Source organism: Choloepus didactylus, chromosome 2 (assembly GCF_015220235.1).
Source record: "Choloepus didactylus isolate mChoDid1 chromosome 2, mChoDid1.pri, whole genome shotgun sequence".
NCBI lineage: Eukaryota > Metazoa > Chordata > Mammalia > Pilosa > Megalonychidae > Choloepus > Choloepus didactylus.
The window spans coordinates 168579509-168596196 of record NC_051308.1 but is presented as its reverse complement, the minus strand read 5'-3'; the positions used below and the strand labels follow the sequence as shown (position 1 = coordinate 168596196).

Sequence of the window (16688 nt, the reverse complement as noted above, 5' to 3'; positions counted from 1 at the left end):
TTTTTGAGTCATGGAAGAAAAGTAGAGATCAAAAAGGTGAGAAGGAAGTTATAAAAAGCTACCAGCAATAGAGTTTCAAGAAGGAAGGAGTGGTCAACAGTATCAAATTTTGAGGCAAGATTATGAGTAATCAAAATTAAGAAAAGACCATTAAAATTAATCACTTTATTCCTGGTACATGTAAGATAGAAAAAGAAGACAAATAAATAAGTAATACTTGCAGGTAGAACTGTTTTATTTTATTTTTTAGACAATATTTTACATTGTTTGTATTTTCAATTGTACCATAAGATTTAAATGCTTATTTTTTTGTTTATTTCAGTTATATCAAGATTTCTCGATACAGAGCAGCTTCTTTCTGTTTTAGTCCAAATTCCGAAACAAGACACGGTATGCTTTTATATACATTATCTTAATGTGATGTAATTTGTCTTAATGTGATGTAATTGAAAAATATAAACACTTTATGTAAAAGTACTTCATTATTAATATCTGGAGTATTTTTATGCCTTTTTTAAAGGAAACTTTTCCCCCAATATATTGTCTTACATGTTGCAGTAAAATAAATACCATTTTTAGAAAGTTTAGGAGTTGGCATATTTTCATTATTCCAGAATTAGTAACTGTTTTTCTATTTGTTTGGTTTACTCTCTTCTTTAACTAATTCAGGCATACATTTTCCCGCAGTGATCTAAATATCCTCTCATTCACCTCACGTGCTCAGTTTCAACCTCTTGAAGAAGTCTCTCCCACAGGCTTCTGACCTGTTCTAATCTGGACTGGTTGCCCCTCTTTCCTGGTACACAACAGTCATCCCATGTTCCCATACTATTCATATAGTAAAGCATTATGAAAAAAAATCAATAGTGTATTGATACTAATGTTAATTCACAGTGTTGGTATTAAAAGTCACTTGTTTATGAATATATATGGGGATTACTTCACTTTACTTTTGGATATGCTGTTGCTAGCCAATGTCATCAAACTTTCTTTAATTTGCACTTTTTAACAATATTTTTGGAGCCAGTAAATATTTTAGGACTTTCAGAGACTTATAAATGATAAATTATTGATATACTGCCATTAGTCTTGACAACGTTTTTGCCAAATGCCAGTGCTTTGAATTATATTTTCAAAGTAGAAATATTTTAAAGTAATTTAAGGAACTATTTTACTTATGAATGACCTGTTTTACACAGAAAAAAATGCAATGCAGTGTAGTAAAACAGTCAATGGCCATTCTAATTATAGGAATTAGTAGTATACACTTTTTGCGTTAGGCCATTTCTCATTAAATTAAGAGAGGGATATCAATTTGGTCATCTAGCTCTCTGAGAAATGTCTGCGATTAGCTAGCCCACTTTGGTAATCAGTCTATCAGATTTTAAAGAAGACCTCTAGGTTAGGTTTAAAGAGATTCTGTAAGCTGAAATCTGGATTCTTTTTTCCTGTACGACAGAGACAATATATCACTAGCTCCATAAGGTTTTTAAGTGTCAGTGTTACTTCCCACCATTTTTGGTTTGAGAAATCTGTTCTTAACCAGCACATCTGTCCTTTGTGGAGGCTTTTTGTTAGACTTTTAAGATAAGATTTATTAAATTTTAAGAAAACTTAAGCACCATGTTGAATTTCATACAGGATTCATGACTTCGATATTCCTTATACTATTTCTCAGTTGCTATTTCCTTAACCATTTGATGATATATTTTAAATGAGGCTCTTTCCTCATTTAATATAAGCATATATCCCTTAATTAAACACAGTATTTACTAAATTAGTTCACACTTGTGCTGGTTAAATTGTGTAATTTGCTAAAAGTTGTGAATGGACTAAATGTTCTATTGATTACATTGTATGATTAGCTTAAACTTCTGAATGAACTAAATGTTCTCTGAAAGCTTCCAATCTGGAATTGTTCACCTAAGATGAATTTTTATACTTTCTCCTTGAGAATACTGATTTTTAGAAAATGCATGCTTTCTGCTGATAGTCACTGAGAATAAAACTTAAATTTCTCATTTTAATTAGCTCAAATGTCTTTTCTTTCTGTATAATATCTGTAACTTTAGTGTTTAATGTGTTGCATTAAGAATGTTTGTTTTTCATTATGAATGTCCAAAATACTCCATCCAATATTTAAAAATGTAGATTTTAAAAATATTTTTTCTAGTTCTCATTGAAGATTTTTTCTTCATTTTGGATAATTTTACATTTTTAAATTGATTACAGACTAACACATAAGTTGTCTGTTGTATATGTCTCCTTTCATTCATTCAACAAATTATTTTACCAAGCATCATGATAATGCTGGGTTTAAAATAAAGAGTATGTCTCTGATCCAAAGGAATTTATAATCCCTGTGAGATGTGGGTAAGAAAATAAGCAACTACTGCATAATATTATTAAGAACTGTTAGGGGTCTAAATTTTACCCTGCTTGTAAGCTAACAAGTTAGCCTGACATGGTTCATGGAGGCTGGCAAAAGACACAAGACTCCTGGGTCATATGAAAAAAAGACTATTATTACTCACAGCAATAGCAGTAGCCAGAGTATCAGCATTTTCTTGCACTGGTTCCCCAAGCTAGGTGACTCCTGCACATGCAGTGGGTTGTATTAAAGGAGAGGAACATTGAGCTTAGGGAACTTGAATGTTTTATAATGGGCAATAAACATGCCTGTCCGCTGTTCTAGAGGGGGACACCATCTCTATATTTCAAGGCTGTTCGCTATACAAACATCTTTGAAAAGTTTGTCCAGAACAAAGGCAGTTAGTGCCTCTCCTCACATGATGCACAGAAATACAAAACAACAACAACAAAATGAAAAATTGTCTCCCAGTTCTCCATGGAGGAACTCCCCAGATACATCTTAGCTGCTTATGGTCTCACAGGCTACATTCAACAGTCAAGGTATTGGCCAAGGCTGGGTACTCATCTGGTTGCTCAACTAGGGAAGGACCTGCTTCCCTGCTTATGTGGTTATTGGCAGCATTCATTTCCTTGTGGCTGTAGGATTCATGGCAGCTTTCTTCTTCAAAGTCATCAAGGGGACGCAACAGAGAAAGAACAGACAGAAGGAAAGAAATCACCAGTGATAAACAAGGTTGAGAGAATGTCTTTGTGCCTGTAATAAGACAGGATTTCTCAACCATGGTACTATTGATATTTTGGGTTGAATAATTCCTTGTTGTAGGGGGCTGTCCTGTCCTGTGTGGGATGTTTAGCAGCATCCCTGGCCTTTACCCACTAGATTCCAGTAGCACCCCTACCTCTCCTCCCCAGTTGTGACAACCAAATCCATTTTCAGGCATTGCAAAATGTGCCCTGCTATATGGACTCTAATGGACAAGAGAGATTCCCATGTGTCCTTAGAGAAAGGCCATCTGTGTACAAACCCTATATTTCCATTAGCAAGATTCAGTGGGAAGCCCTGGAGCACTTCTTGCTTCCGTCAAGACCATCCTTTTCCACAACCCTCTCTCTTTTTTTTTTTTTATAAGAAATTTTATTTTGAGATAAATTCAAACTTACAGGAACGGCTGTAAAAACAGTACAAACCCTATACATAGAACTCCAGCATACCCCAACCCCCCTCCCCTGATACCCCGATCCACCACCTTTAACATCCTGTCACACCACCATTTCTTTCTTTCTTTCCCTCCCTGTCATCCATCATCTATTGCTCTGTCTTCTGAACATATGAGAGCTAGCTGCACACATCCTTGAAAAAACAATATAATTCACATATATATTTCCCATGAACAAGAACATTCTTTTATGCAATCCCATTAAACGCAGCTAAGAAGTTCAAGAAATTCAACCTTGATACAAAGCTTACATTCTGTATTTCCTTTTTTTTTTTTTTTTTCCTTATGTCCCATCTGTGTCCCTTTGAGCCTCCTGTCCTCCATCCTCAGATCCCATCCAGGATCATCCTTGGCATTTAATTGTCATCTATTTAGACTGTCTTTTTTTTTTTATTTATTTCAATTGTGGAAACATATATATAGCCTAAATCTTCCCATTCCACCCCCTCCCTAGCATTCCATTAGTGGGATTAATCACATTTAGAATGTTGCAATGCTATCACCTTCCCACCTTCCATTTCTAGAAGTTTCCCTTTACCCCAAACAGAAACCCTACACTCATTTCTTAACTCCCCATTGCCCCTTCCCCCACTTCTTTGAACCCCTACTTTACTTTTCATCTCTGTGGTCATATTCTCTGATACTTTCTTTGTGTTTACTGTGGGGCTTAAATTTAACATCTTAAGTCTATAACAATCTTGTTTTTCTTTGATACCAACTTAACTTCAATATGACACATAAACTATGTTCCTATACTCCCTCATTCCCCCACTTTTATGTAGTTCTTGTCAAAAATTACATATTTTACATTGAGTCCAAAACCACTGATTTATCATTACAGTTTATGTATTTTAGATCCTGTAGGAAGTAAATAGTGGAGTTACAATTCAAAAATATAGTAGTTTTGGTATTTATATTTACCATGTGATCTTTAGTGGTACCCTTTATTTCTTCATGTAGTTTCAGTCAATTGTTTAGTGTCCCTTCCTTTCAGCCTGCTCAACTCCCTTTAGCATTTCTTATAGGACTGATCTACTGGTGGTAAAGTCCCTCAGCTTTTTTCTCTGTTGGTAGGGCTTCCTTTAGTATCTGAAGTAGAGCAGGTCTTTTATTAGCAAAATCTCTCAGCAGTTGTTTGTCTGTGAAAAACCTAAGCTCTCCCTCAAATTTGAAGGAGAGTTTTGCTGGATAAAGTACTCTTGGTTGGAAATTTTTCTCTCTCGGAGTTAAATATATCATGCCACTGCCTTCTCACCTTCATGGTGGCTGCTGAGTAGTCACTACTTAGTCTTATGTTGTTTCCTTTGTATGTGGTGAATTGCTTTTCTCTTGCTGCTTTCAGAACTTACTCCTTTTCTTCAGTATTTGAAAGTCTGATCAGAATATGTCTTGGAGTGGGTTTATTTGGATTTATTCTATTTGGAGTTCACTGGGCATTTATGCTTTGTGTATTTATATTGTGTGTTGGGAAGTTTTCCCCAACACTTTCTTTGAATACTCTTTCTAGACCTTTACCCTTCTCTTCCCCTTCTGGGACACCAATGAGTCTTAAATTTGGACATTTTATTTTATCTATCACATCCCTGAGATCCATTTTGATTTTTTCGATTTTTTTTCCCCATTCTTTCTTTTGTTCTTTCATTTTCTGTTCTGTGGTCCTCGAGGAGGCTGAGTTTTTGTTCAACTTCCTCTAATCTTGTATTATGAGTATCCAGAGTCTTTTTAATTTGGCCAACAGTTTCTTTTATTTCCATAAGATCTTCTATTTTTTTATTTACTCTTGCAATTTCTTCTTTACGCTCTTCTAGGGTCTTCTTTATGTCCTTTATATCCTGTGCCATGCTCTTCTTCATGTCCTTTATATCCTGAGCCATGCTCTTGTTGCCTGTCTGTAATTCTTTGATTAATTGTGCCAAGTACTGTGTGTCTTCTGATCTTTTGATTTGGGTGTTTTGGTTTGGGTTCTCCATATCATCTGGTTTTATCATATGCTTTAAGATTTTCTGTTGTTTTTGGCCTCTTGGCATTTGCTTTACTTGATCCCTAATTTGACAGAACTGCAGCTTGGTGGCGTACACTTTCTCTAACTAACCAGCAGATGGCATCCGTGAGTCACCTATTCCTCTCAAGTCAGTTCTCTCTCACTTTGTTTTTGTGGTGTGTGGGGGTCTGATTCTTGTGGGGTCCAATTGGTGCACCAAATCTGGGTGTGTTGCTGGTGCTGTCCGCCCTGAATGTGGGGCGTGTGTCTGGGTGGTTAGGGAGGCAGGGCAGCTTTAATAATCAAACCTCCCAGGTGTTCCCAGAGATATAAGGCTGTTGCAGGAACCTAAGTCTGCATTTCAGTCTTTCCACCGATTGTCTCTGCTGCTGACCCACAAGTCCTTGGTTTTCACTTAGGGTCCCTGGGATTTCCGAGCGGTTCCCCCTTCCCAGCTGTGCTCTTCCAGAACCTCTGCTGAGGGAGGGCTGCGCCATGTCACTAGTGTGTGCCGGCCCTCCAGGGAAGCCCTGGGTTGCTGGGCCATGCAGGGGCGCTCCCAGCCTGCTTCAAAGATGGTTGAATGGGAAGCGTTAAATTCCCCCTTTTCGCACAGCTTTGCCCTCCCAGCTCCAGGACAATCAGCCCTGGGTGTGTTAAAGGCCACTGTCCATGGCCGATATTCTGGCGTGTGTGTAGTGCTGCGGGAAAGATTCCCCATCACGCTGGGTTTCTTGGCGTGGCTCTGGGCTGTGGGTCTGTCCCCGGGCAGGAGCGTCCCCCGCCCACTGGGGAGATGGCTGCAATGAATGCGGTTTTTTTCTCCTTTTGGCTCCCCTCTGCTCCTCTGGTCTCAAGACAATCAGCAGTGGGTGTGGGAAGGGGTATCCTCCACGTGAGACACTGAAGCGTTAGCCCAGCCCCCGCCCGCTGTGCTTCACTGCGTAGCTCTCCCCGTCGTATCTGCAGCCACTCCCGGGCTATTTTTTTTAAAGAACTAATCCATCTCCAAACGCCAGCCCACCGTTTACCCACACCGCAGCGCAGCCGCCGGACTTTCAGCTGGCTTACTCACTCGTTTCAGAATGCAGGCTCCTGGTTTCACCAAATGCACATTCCCTGTGGATTTAGCAGACCTTGTCTGGCTGATGCATAGCTGGAACTGGTGTTCTGGGTCACTTTCTGGTTTTTATCTAGTATTTTTCACGGAGGTGTTTTTTGCCCTGTCTTACCTAGCCACCATTTTAGGTTCTCCCCGAGCCCTCTCTTTTAATGTTTGCACCACTCCCACCACTATTTTCTTTCAAACTGTGAGGAGTAATCTCCTCTTCCTCCTTTTCCCGGTTCTCATAAGAGACCACAAGAAGCCCAGAACTCCCAAGCCATTATTCATTTAGGACTTCAGTTGCCATATGGCTCTGTACATCAGCTTTTCTATTTCTGCCCCTATCCATCCGGTTTCATTTTCCTTTCTGGCATTTAAGGTCAATTATCAGCAAAATCTTTATTCTTAACCTTCTTGTTCAAACTGAAACCTGTATCTTCCATTAAAATCATGCTTTTTCTGCAGACCTCCTAAGTAGTGGTTGCTTTCCTTCTTTCACTTCTTTGGAATTTAGAGATGGTATTCCCCTTAATCCTTATTGCTATTCCCTGCCTTCTCTCTAAAAATCATCAGCTTCAATTTTATATATTTAAAGAGCCCTTGAGGCTGTCTAGCAATCATTCTAGATTTTCCTTGCCCATTTGCTTTGTCATGTTTTCTGAAATTATTTCAATCTGTCTTCTCTCTCCTTCAACCTTCAGCATTTCTCTGGCAGTGAATGCCTTATGTTCAACACAACCTGCTTCCTGTATTTTCTGGCATGCAGCTGGACTATTTTTCTCATCCTCTTTTCCTGAGAATAACTGGGTTTGGACCAGAGGAATGTAAGCAGAAGTGATAAATGCCACATCAAACCTGACCTATACGTGCCTTTTCTCCCTCTTCTAGCTGGATGCAGAGAATCCAGCAGATGAATAGTGAGGCCACAGAAAGAAGGATCCTGGGTCCCTGAGTGACAATATGAAAAACTACCCATCAACTAGGAACATCCACATTGTACTTCAGGTGAATGAGATATAAGTTATTATTGTATTAAATCTTAGATATTGGGGGGTGGGGTGGGGGTTGTATATTTTAGAAGTTGGTATTGTTTACCTTACCACCAGTTCCTTCCTGTACCTCAATCTTAGCTGATGATGAACTTGCTTCCTACTTAGAGAACTGAAGCAGTCAGAAGAGAAGTTCTGGAAGATCCATGATCACATCTATCTTCACATACTGGAGTATACTCTATCTTCTTTTCATTAATATGGACAAACTGTGTCTCTATACTCCTAGCTAAGGCCAACCCTTTCACTTGTGCACTGGATCTTATGCCCTCTTGCCTCCTTACAGACATCCATTCAGAATTCTCCTTCTCCTACATCATCAGTTTACCCCTTTCTGCTTTTTTGTTTTTATCAGCATACAAACATGGTAGTATCTTTTATTGAAAACATCATACAATGTAACTTCTCCAACCAAAATGGGATAATGGAATGAATCTGTAAATCAATAGCAGAGGGAGAACCTGAAAATTCACAAATATGTGGAAATTAAACAAGGCACTCTTGAACAACCAGTAGGTCAAAGATGAAATCACAAAGGAAATTAGGAAATATTTTGAGACTAATGAAAATGAAACTCAACATACCAAAACTTGAGCAAAGGCAGTACTAAGAGAGAAATTTATAGCTCTAAATGCTTACACTAAATAAGAAATATCTCAAATCAGAGACCTAACCTCACAACTAGAAAAAGAAGAGCAAACTACACACAAAGTGAGCAGAAGGAAGGAAATAACAAAGATTCAAGTGGAGATAAATGAAATAGAGAATAAAAAACAATAGAGAGAATCAACTAAACCAAAAGTTCGTTCTTTGAAAATATCAGTAAAACTGATAAACCTTTAGCTAGATTGTCAAAGAAAAAAAAAGAGAGATGATGCTAATAACTAAAATAAAAAATGAAATGGGGAACATGACTACTAAACCTACAGAAACAAAAAGGATTACTAGAGGATTCTATGAGCAACCATATACCAACAGAGTAGATAACCTAGATGAAATGGACAAATTCCTAGAAACACATGAACTACCTAGACTGACTTAAGAAGAAATAGAAGAGGTGACATCAATATGGTGATGTATGACATCTACTGAAAACTTCTCCCCAGATATTCAGCAAAAAATTAAAAAGGACAAATATCACTTGCTCAGAACTCTGGAGGAAGGTAAAGACTGAAGAAGGATCACACAAATGCTGAACTGAAGAAAGAGAAAATGTTAGGTAGGAAACTTCCATCCCAGAGCAGCCAGTCTTCTCCCCACCCCCTCATTTCACCCCATGAAGCTTGGGAAGTGCCCAGAGGGAGCAGTGAGGATCCCTCCCACAGGAGACACAGATTATAAAATCTCTCACAGTAGTAAGACAGATTTCTACCTATTTCCAAACACATAGACCCTAGTCCACAGGAACCCATGACAGGTCTTAAGCCTCTGGGGACTGCAGAATACAAAGAACACCAAGGAGGAATTTCCAAAATGGAGGATTAAGGAGGGAATGGCAAAATCTACTTTCTTTCCCCAAAGCAGCAAGTAGCCAGGCAGAAACTGAATTAACTGTTTGGGGAATCAGGGGACAGAGGAGGACATTTCAAAGCCCAGGTCAGTGTGAGACAAAGATACTGAGAAAATGTGGGCAGAGACTATAATTCCAATCATGGGTCCTGGTCCATCTCCCATCCTTAAGGGAAGAAGTGGCAGGAGGCCGGATCCTTGATGGGGGGGATGGCTGCAGATGGGGAATCATGTGGAGTCCTTTGCCCCAAGTATAGAAGGGGACAGAGCCCCACAATGAGCCAGATATTAGCCAGCAAAGTGAGATTTCCAGTTTCAGTTGCACACAGTCAGATGCCAAAAGGCACCACTAATTAAACATCATCTGAGAAAGAATAGAAGTGCCATCTGCTAGGCAGGCCAAAAACTGCAGGATATAAAGCAGGGCTTTTTGGAGCCCCTCCAGACTATTCTATGCCTATTGGAACTAGTCTGCACCCCTGCATGAGTACCTGGTCCTGTTTTAACTTGGAAATACTGACAACCAAACTGTTAAAGAAGTGCCTTAATACAAACCCAGGCAAACAACCACGTCCTAGACAAGAGAAAGAAACTGACCTTCAGAACAGACCCATCAAAATAGTTATATGACCAGATATCATCAAAAAATAACAAGGCATACTAAAACTCAAATAGAAATGACTTAGTTGAAGGAACAGATCAAAAAGTCAGAGGATACACAGAATCTGGAACAACTAATCAAAGTTGTTCAAACAAATCTCCTGAACCAATTGTATTGTTGAATTGATCCCTTTATCAGTATATAGTGAAACTTCTTTGTCCCTTGTGGTTTGCTAAAGCTGCCAGAATGCAACCATTAATGGGTTGGCTTTTACAGTGGGGATTTACAATTTACAGTTCTAAGTCTGTGAAAATTTCCAAATTAAGGCATCAGCAGGATGATACCTTCTCTGAAGAAAGGCCGCCTGGCATCTGGGACATCTCTGTCACATGGAAAGGCACATAGTCAGCTTCTGCTGGTCCTTCTCTCCTGGGTTTCATTGCTTACAGCTTCTGGCTTTTGTGGCTTCCTCTCTCCACTTATATGAGTGTGTCCTTGTATCTCAGCTTCTCTGGGGCTTCTCTCTATGAGCTTCTCTCAAGTTCATCTCTCTGCTTCTCTAAGTGTGTATGCTTTCATGAAGGACTCCAGTAAGAGGATTAAGCCTCTCCTTGAATGGGGTGGGTTGCATCTCAATTGAAATAACCTAAAGGGTCCCACCTACAACAGGTCTGCACCCACAGGAATGAATTAAAAGAGCATGTCCTTTTCTGGGGTACATAACAGCTTCAAACTAGCATTTCCCTTATAGCAGTTTTTGACTTAAAATCTATTTTATCTCATGTTGTTATAGCTACCCAGCTCTTTTTGGCTGCTATTTGCATGGTATATTTTTCCCATCCTTTCACTTGTGTCTTTGAATATAAGGAAAGTAACTCATATATAGCATATAGTTGGGTTATGCTTTAATTTTTTTAGAAAAAAATGTTAGGACTTTATTTCAATATTTGATCTCACTCCTAAATTTCTCTTTTGTGTGTACATTTTATAAAAAACTGCCTGACTGTCTTCCAAAGTGGTCGTACCATTTTCAATTCTCACCAGCAATGAATGAGAATTCCTGTTGCTCCACATCCTTGTCAGCATTTGGTCTTGTCAGTGTTTTGGATTTTAGCCATTCTATCAGGGGTATAGTGACATCTTGTTGTTTTAAATTGAAATTCCCTAATGACACCTGATGTTGGGCAGCTTTTCATATGCTTATTTGTCATCTTATATCTTCTTTGCTGAGGAGTCTCTTTAGCTCTTTTTAATTGAGATGGTTGTTTTCTTTTGTTAATGCAATTTTATTGAGATATACTCACATGCTATATAATCCATCCAAAGTATACAATCAGTAGCTCACAGTATCATCATATAGTTGTGCATTCATCGCCACAATCAATTTTCAAATATTTTCATTACTCCAAAATAAAGAAAAAAAACATTAAAAAATAAGTAAATATAAAAGAAAACCCAAATCATCCCAAACCCCTTATCCCTCCCTATTATTTACATATTTTTTGTCATTTTATTACTTACCTGCCCATATACTGGTTAAAAGGAGTGTCAGTCACCAGGTTTTCACTATTACATGGTCACACGATAAAAGCTATGTAGTTATACAGCTATCACCAAGAATCAAGTCTACTGGATTACTGTTCAACAGATTCAGATATTTCCTTCTAGCTATTCTAATACACTAGAAACTAAAAAGTAATATTTGTATAATACATAAGAATAACCCCCATATTGACCTCTCATGGGTCATGCTTTTTAATCCATTCTGCCAAACTCTGCCTTAAGACTGAATAGTCTAATCCATTTGCATTTAAAGTTATTACTGGTAATTCAGGACTTTCTTCTGCCATTTTGCTATTTGGTCTTAGTAAGTCTTGCCTCTCAATTCTTCCATTAATGCCTACCTTCATATTTATTTGATTTTTTTGTATTGAACCATTTTGAGTAACTTCTCATTACTTGCTGAATATTTATTTTTTATATATTTGCTTTGCAGTTACCATAGGGCTAAAATTTAACATCCTAAATCTAAAATGATCACATTTCTACATAAATGATGATTAACTTCAATTGCATACACGTACTATTCTTATACCATCCTATCCTCCCACCTTTTTGATGTACTTGTTAAAATTTATTTCCTTATGTATTATCTGTCCCAAACCATAGATTTATCATTACTCTTTATGCATTTGCCCTTTAGAACCTGAAAACAGTAAAAAGTGGTGTTACCCACCAAAAACACAATAGTACTGACATTTATAATTACATGCATAGTTACCTTTGCCAGAAGTCTTTATTTCTTTATGCCACTTCAATCCATGAAGTGTCCTTTCCTTTCAGTCTGAAGAAATCCTTTTAACATTGCTTGTAGGTCAGGGGTAGTGGTGATGTACTCCCTCAGCTTTTTTCTTACTTATCTGGGAATATTTTAATCTCTCCTTCATTAGAAAAAAAATTTTTAATTAGAGAAGTTGTAGGTTTACAGAGAAACAATGTGAAAAATACAGTGTTCCCATTTACCACCCCTATTATTAGCACTATACATTAATATGTACCTTTGTTACAATTGATGAAATAACATAATTGCACTATTAAATATAATCCATAGTTTACAGTGCTGTTTTAGTTTGCTAGGCTACTGAAAGCAATATACCTTGAAATGGGTTGACTTTTAACAATGGGAATTTATTAGCTTACAAACTTACAGTTTTGATGCCATGAAAATGTCCAAATCAAGCCTTCATCAAGAAGATGCTTTCTTCCTGAAGACCAAGCTGCCAGTGATCTTGGACTCCTCTGTCACGTGGCAAGGCACATGACAGCATCTGCTGGTCTCTTCCTTTTCTTCTGGATTTCATTGCTTTCAGCTTCTTGCTTCTGTGGCTTTTTTTCTCTTTGTCTGAATTTCATTGTCTTATTAAGGATTCCAGTAAGATAATTAAGACCCACTCTGGCCCATACCTTAACTAAAGTAACCTCATCAAAAGGTCCTACTTATAGTAGCTTTATACCCACAGAAAGGGATTAGCTTTAAAAACAAGATTTTCTGGGATACATACCGTTTCAAACCACCACAGCCACTCTATTATTAACACCTTGTATAAGTGTGGTATATTTTTTATAATTCATGAAAGAACATTTTTATGGTTGTATTATTAATTCTAGTACATCATTTACAGCAGGGTTCACTGATATTTTAATTTTTACTCTAGTAATGTTTATATGACCCAAAATTTCCCTCATTAGCCTCACTCACCTATATAATTCGGTACTGTTCTTTACATGCAGTGTTGTGCTACCATCATCATCATCCGTTTCCAAAACATTACAATCAACCTAATTGGAAATTTTGTACAAATTAAGCATTAACACCCCATTCTCTATCCCCAGCCTGTCCCTTGGTAGCCTGTATTCTCTATTCTGACTCTATGAGTTTACTTTATTCTATTTGTTTCAAATCATTGAGATCATATAATATTTGTCATTTTGTGTCTGACTTATTTCACTCAACATGATGTTTTCAAGGTTCATCCATGTTGTCGCATATATCAGAACTTCATTCTTTTTTATGGCTGAATAATATACCATTGTATTTATATACCACAATTTATCCCTTCATCGTTGATGGACGCTTCTTTAATTTTTTGGCAATTGTGAATAATGCCACTATGAACATCAATGTGCCAATACCTGTTTGAGTCCCTGCTTTCAATAGTGGGATTGCCAGGTCTTATGGTAATTCCATACTTAGCTTTCTGGTAACTGCCAAACTATATTCCACAGTGACTGCACTATTTTACATTGTCACCAGCAATGAATGACCGTTCCTATTTCTCCACATCCTCTCCAACACTTGTAATTTTCTGTGTGTGTGTGTCTGTGTGTGTGTTAAATTTTCTGACATTATTTTTAAAAGGAGTAAGTCAAAGAGCAGAGTCATAGAATCTCAGGACCAAAAAGTTTCTGGTACATTGTCCAGCATCACATTTAAAACATTTCAGACCTTTTCCCATATGACATACACCAATGGGAAAAGTTCCCTTGATAACAAATTCTTATTGTCAAGGAATCATTTCTATTTAAGCCAAAAAGTTCATATTAGTTTTTAAACTAGTTCCTTCTTGTTTTGATTGTGACAATCAAAAATTATTTTACTGCTGTGTTCTTAGAATAGATAAGAAGTATTTATATACAGATTTCAAATAACATTTACAGGTGTGCCTTTATTTTCTGATTAGAGAAACAATGCATGATTTTTATAGAGAATATAGAAAATGCAGAAAAATAAATATAAGAAAAAAAAATTACTGTAATTCTACCACCTAGAGATAATCAGTGTTAGCATTTTGTTGTATTTCTTGTCAGTTTTTTTCTTTGAGTGTATGTTACAAAATTGGAATAATATTTTAGATGCAATTTATTTTGAACATTTTCCTATACCATTACATAAATTCAAATATAATTTTTAATGGTTCTATAATATTCCATTTTAAATTTATTTAAACATTCTCCTATTGTTAGCAGAAGGTTGTCCTCAGTTTTTCCTATGATAAATGACAGTGATGAAAATATTTGTACACAAATGTCTGAATATCTTTTTCCTTAAGAAAAGCAGTTCGTAAATCAAAGGATATACATTTTCTAAAGTCTGCTGATACATGCCACCTAATTGCTTCCAGAAGGACTGTGTGTGTGTGTATATACACACACACACACACACATACATATATACATACATATATATATGGTGTGCTCAACCCTTTGCTAGGCAATATGGTAGATTTTAAATATAAATAAAAACAGGAAAGTAGAAAGTTAAGTGGGGCTTGCTCCCAAAGACCTTTCTCACTAATTGGTGCTATAAGCACATATATGGGGGTAACTACAGAACACTGCAGTACTAAATTGTCATGCCATGAAGATCTGGGAATTCAGGTCATGATTGAGATTTTTGATAGATGGCAGGATGGAGCAGGTGGCACTTGAGCTAGACTTTTTTAAAATGCAATTTTATTGAGATATATTCACATAACAATCAATCTTCAAAGTGTACAATCAGTTGTTTATAGTTCTGCATTGATTACCACAGTCAATCTTTGAACATTTTCATTATTCCCAAAAATAAAATAAAAATTAGAATTAAAAACATCCAAAGCATTCCATTCCCCTCCACCACCCATTATCCGTTTATTTTTTTCCACACTCATTCATTGTTTTTTTAACTTTATCAAAAAATTTTAAGAACAAACAATAAAAAACATTTCAAACAAAACTAAAAGAAAGGAATAAGAAAAACAAATATCCTAAAATAACTACATTACTTCCAACATGTTCCTACCCTACCCCAAAGAAATAGACAGACTATAACTCAACAAACCAATAAGAAAAACAAATAACCTAAAATAACTACATGTCTGCGAACTTGTTCCATACCCCCCAGAAATTAACAAACCATAGTCATTCCTGAGCATTCCCAGAATATTAAGTTTACCCTCCATAACTTCTCTGTTCTTACTAGATTGTTGTTCCCCCTTCACTATTTGCTGTTCACATTAGTGGTAACATACAATATTTCTCTTTTTCTGTCTGGTTTATTTCTCTCAGCATTATGTCTTCCAGGTTCATCCATGTCATATGTTTCATGACATCATTCCTTCTTACTGCCGTATAGTATTCCATCGTGTGTATATACCACACTTTGTTTATTCACTCATCTGTTGAAGGACATTTGGGTTGTTTCCATCTCTTTGCAACTGTGGATATTGCTGCTGTGAACATTGGAGTGCAGATACCTGTTCGTGTCACTGCTTTCAGATCTTCTGGGTATATACCGAGAAGTACAACTGCTGGATCAAAGGGTAACTCTATATCTAGTTTTCTAAGGAACCGCCAGTCTTCCAGAGTGGCTGTACCATTATACAGTCCCACCAACAATGAATAAGAGTCCCAATTTCTCCACATCCTCTTTAGCATTCGTAGTTTCCTGTTTGTTTAATGGCAGCCAGTCTAGTTGGTATGAGATGATATCTCATTGTGGTCTTAATTTGTGTCTCCCTAATAGCTAGTGAAGCTGAACACTTTTTCATGGGTTTTTTGGCCATTTGTGTTTCCTCTTCAGAGAACTCTCTTTTCATATATTTGCCCATTTTATATTTGGGCTGTTTGTACTATTGTTGAGTTATAGGATTTCTTTACATGTGCAAGATACCAGTCTTTTGTCAGGTACATGGTTTCCAAATATTTTTCACCATTGAGTTGGCTGCCTCTTCACCTTTTTATCAAGTTCCTTTGAGGTACAGAAAGTTTTAAGCTTGAGGAGTTCCCATTTATCTATTTTTTCTTTGTTGCTTGTGCTTTGGGTATAAGGTCTAGGAAGTGACCTCCTAATACAAGGTTTTGAAGATGTTTTCCTACATTATCTTCTAGGAGTTTTATGGTACTGTCTCTTATGTTGAGGTCTTTAATCCATTTAGAGTTAATTTTTGTATAGGATGTAAGGTAGGGGTCCTCTTTCATTCTTTTGGATATGGATATCCAGGTCTCCCAGCCCCATTTGTTGAATAGACTGTTATGTCCCAGTTCAGTGGTTTTGGGGGCCTTATCAAAGATCAGTCAACTGTAGATCTGGGGGTCTATCTCTGAATTCTCAAATAGATTCCATTGATCAATATGTCTATCTTTGTGCCAGTACCATGCTGTTTTGACAACTGTGGCTTTATAATAAGCTTCAAAGTCAGGGAGTGTAAGTCATCCTGCTTCGTTTTTCTTTTTTAGAATGTTTTTAGCAACTCGAGGCATTTTCTTCTTCCAGATAAATTTGATAATTAGCTTTTCCAAGTCTGCAAAGTAG

At 37.1% G+C, this 16688-nt stretch overlaps 1 protein-coding gene across 1 annotated transcript in view; it reads left to right on the top strand.

The window, feature by feature from the left end:
* MSH4 (mutS homolog 4) overlaps nucleotides 1-16688 on the top strand; it is a 132322-nt gene that overhangs the window by 74040 nt on the left and 41594 nt on the right. The window contains exon 8 of the mRNA XM_037826895.1: nucleotides 323-390. Within this exon, the coding sequence (XP_037682823.1) occupies nucleotides 323-390 (68 nt within the window). The remainder of the gene's footprint in view (nucleotides 1-322; nucleotides 391-16688) is intronic.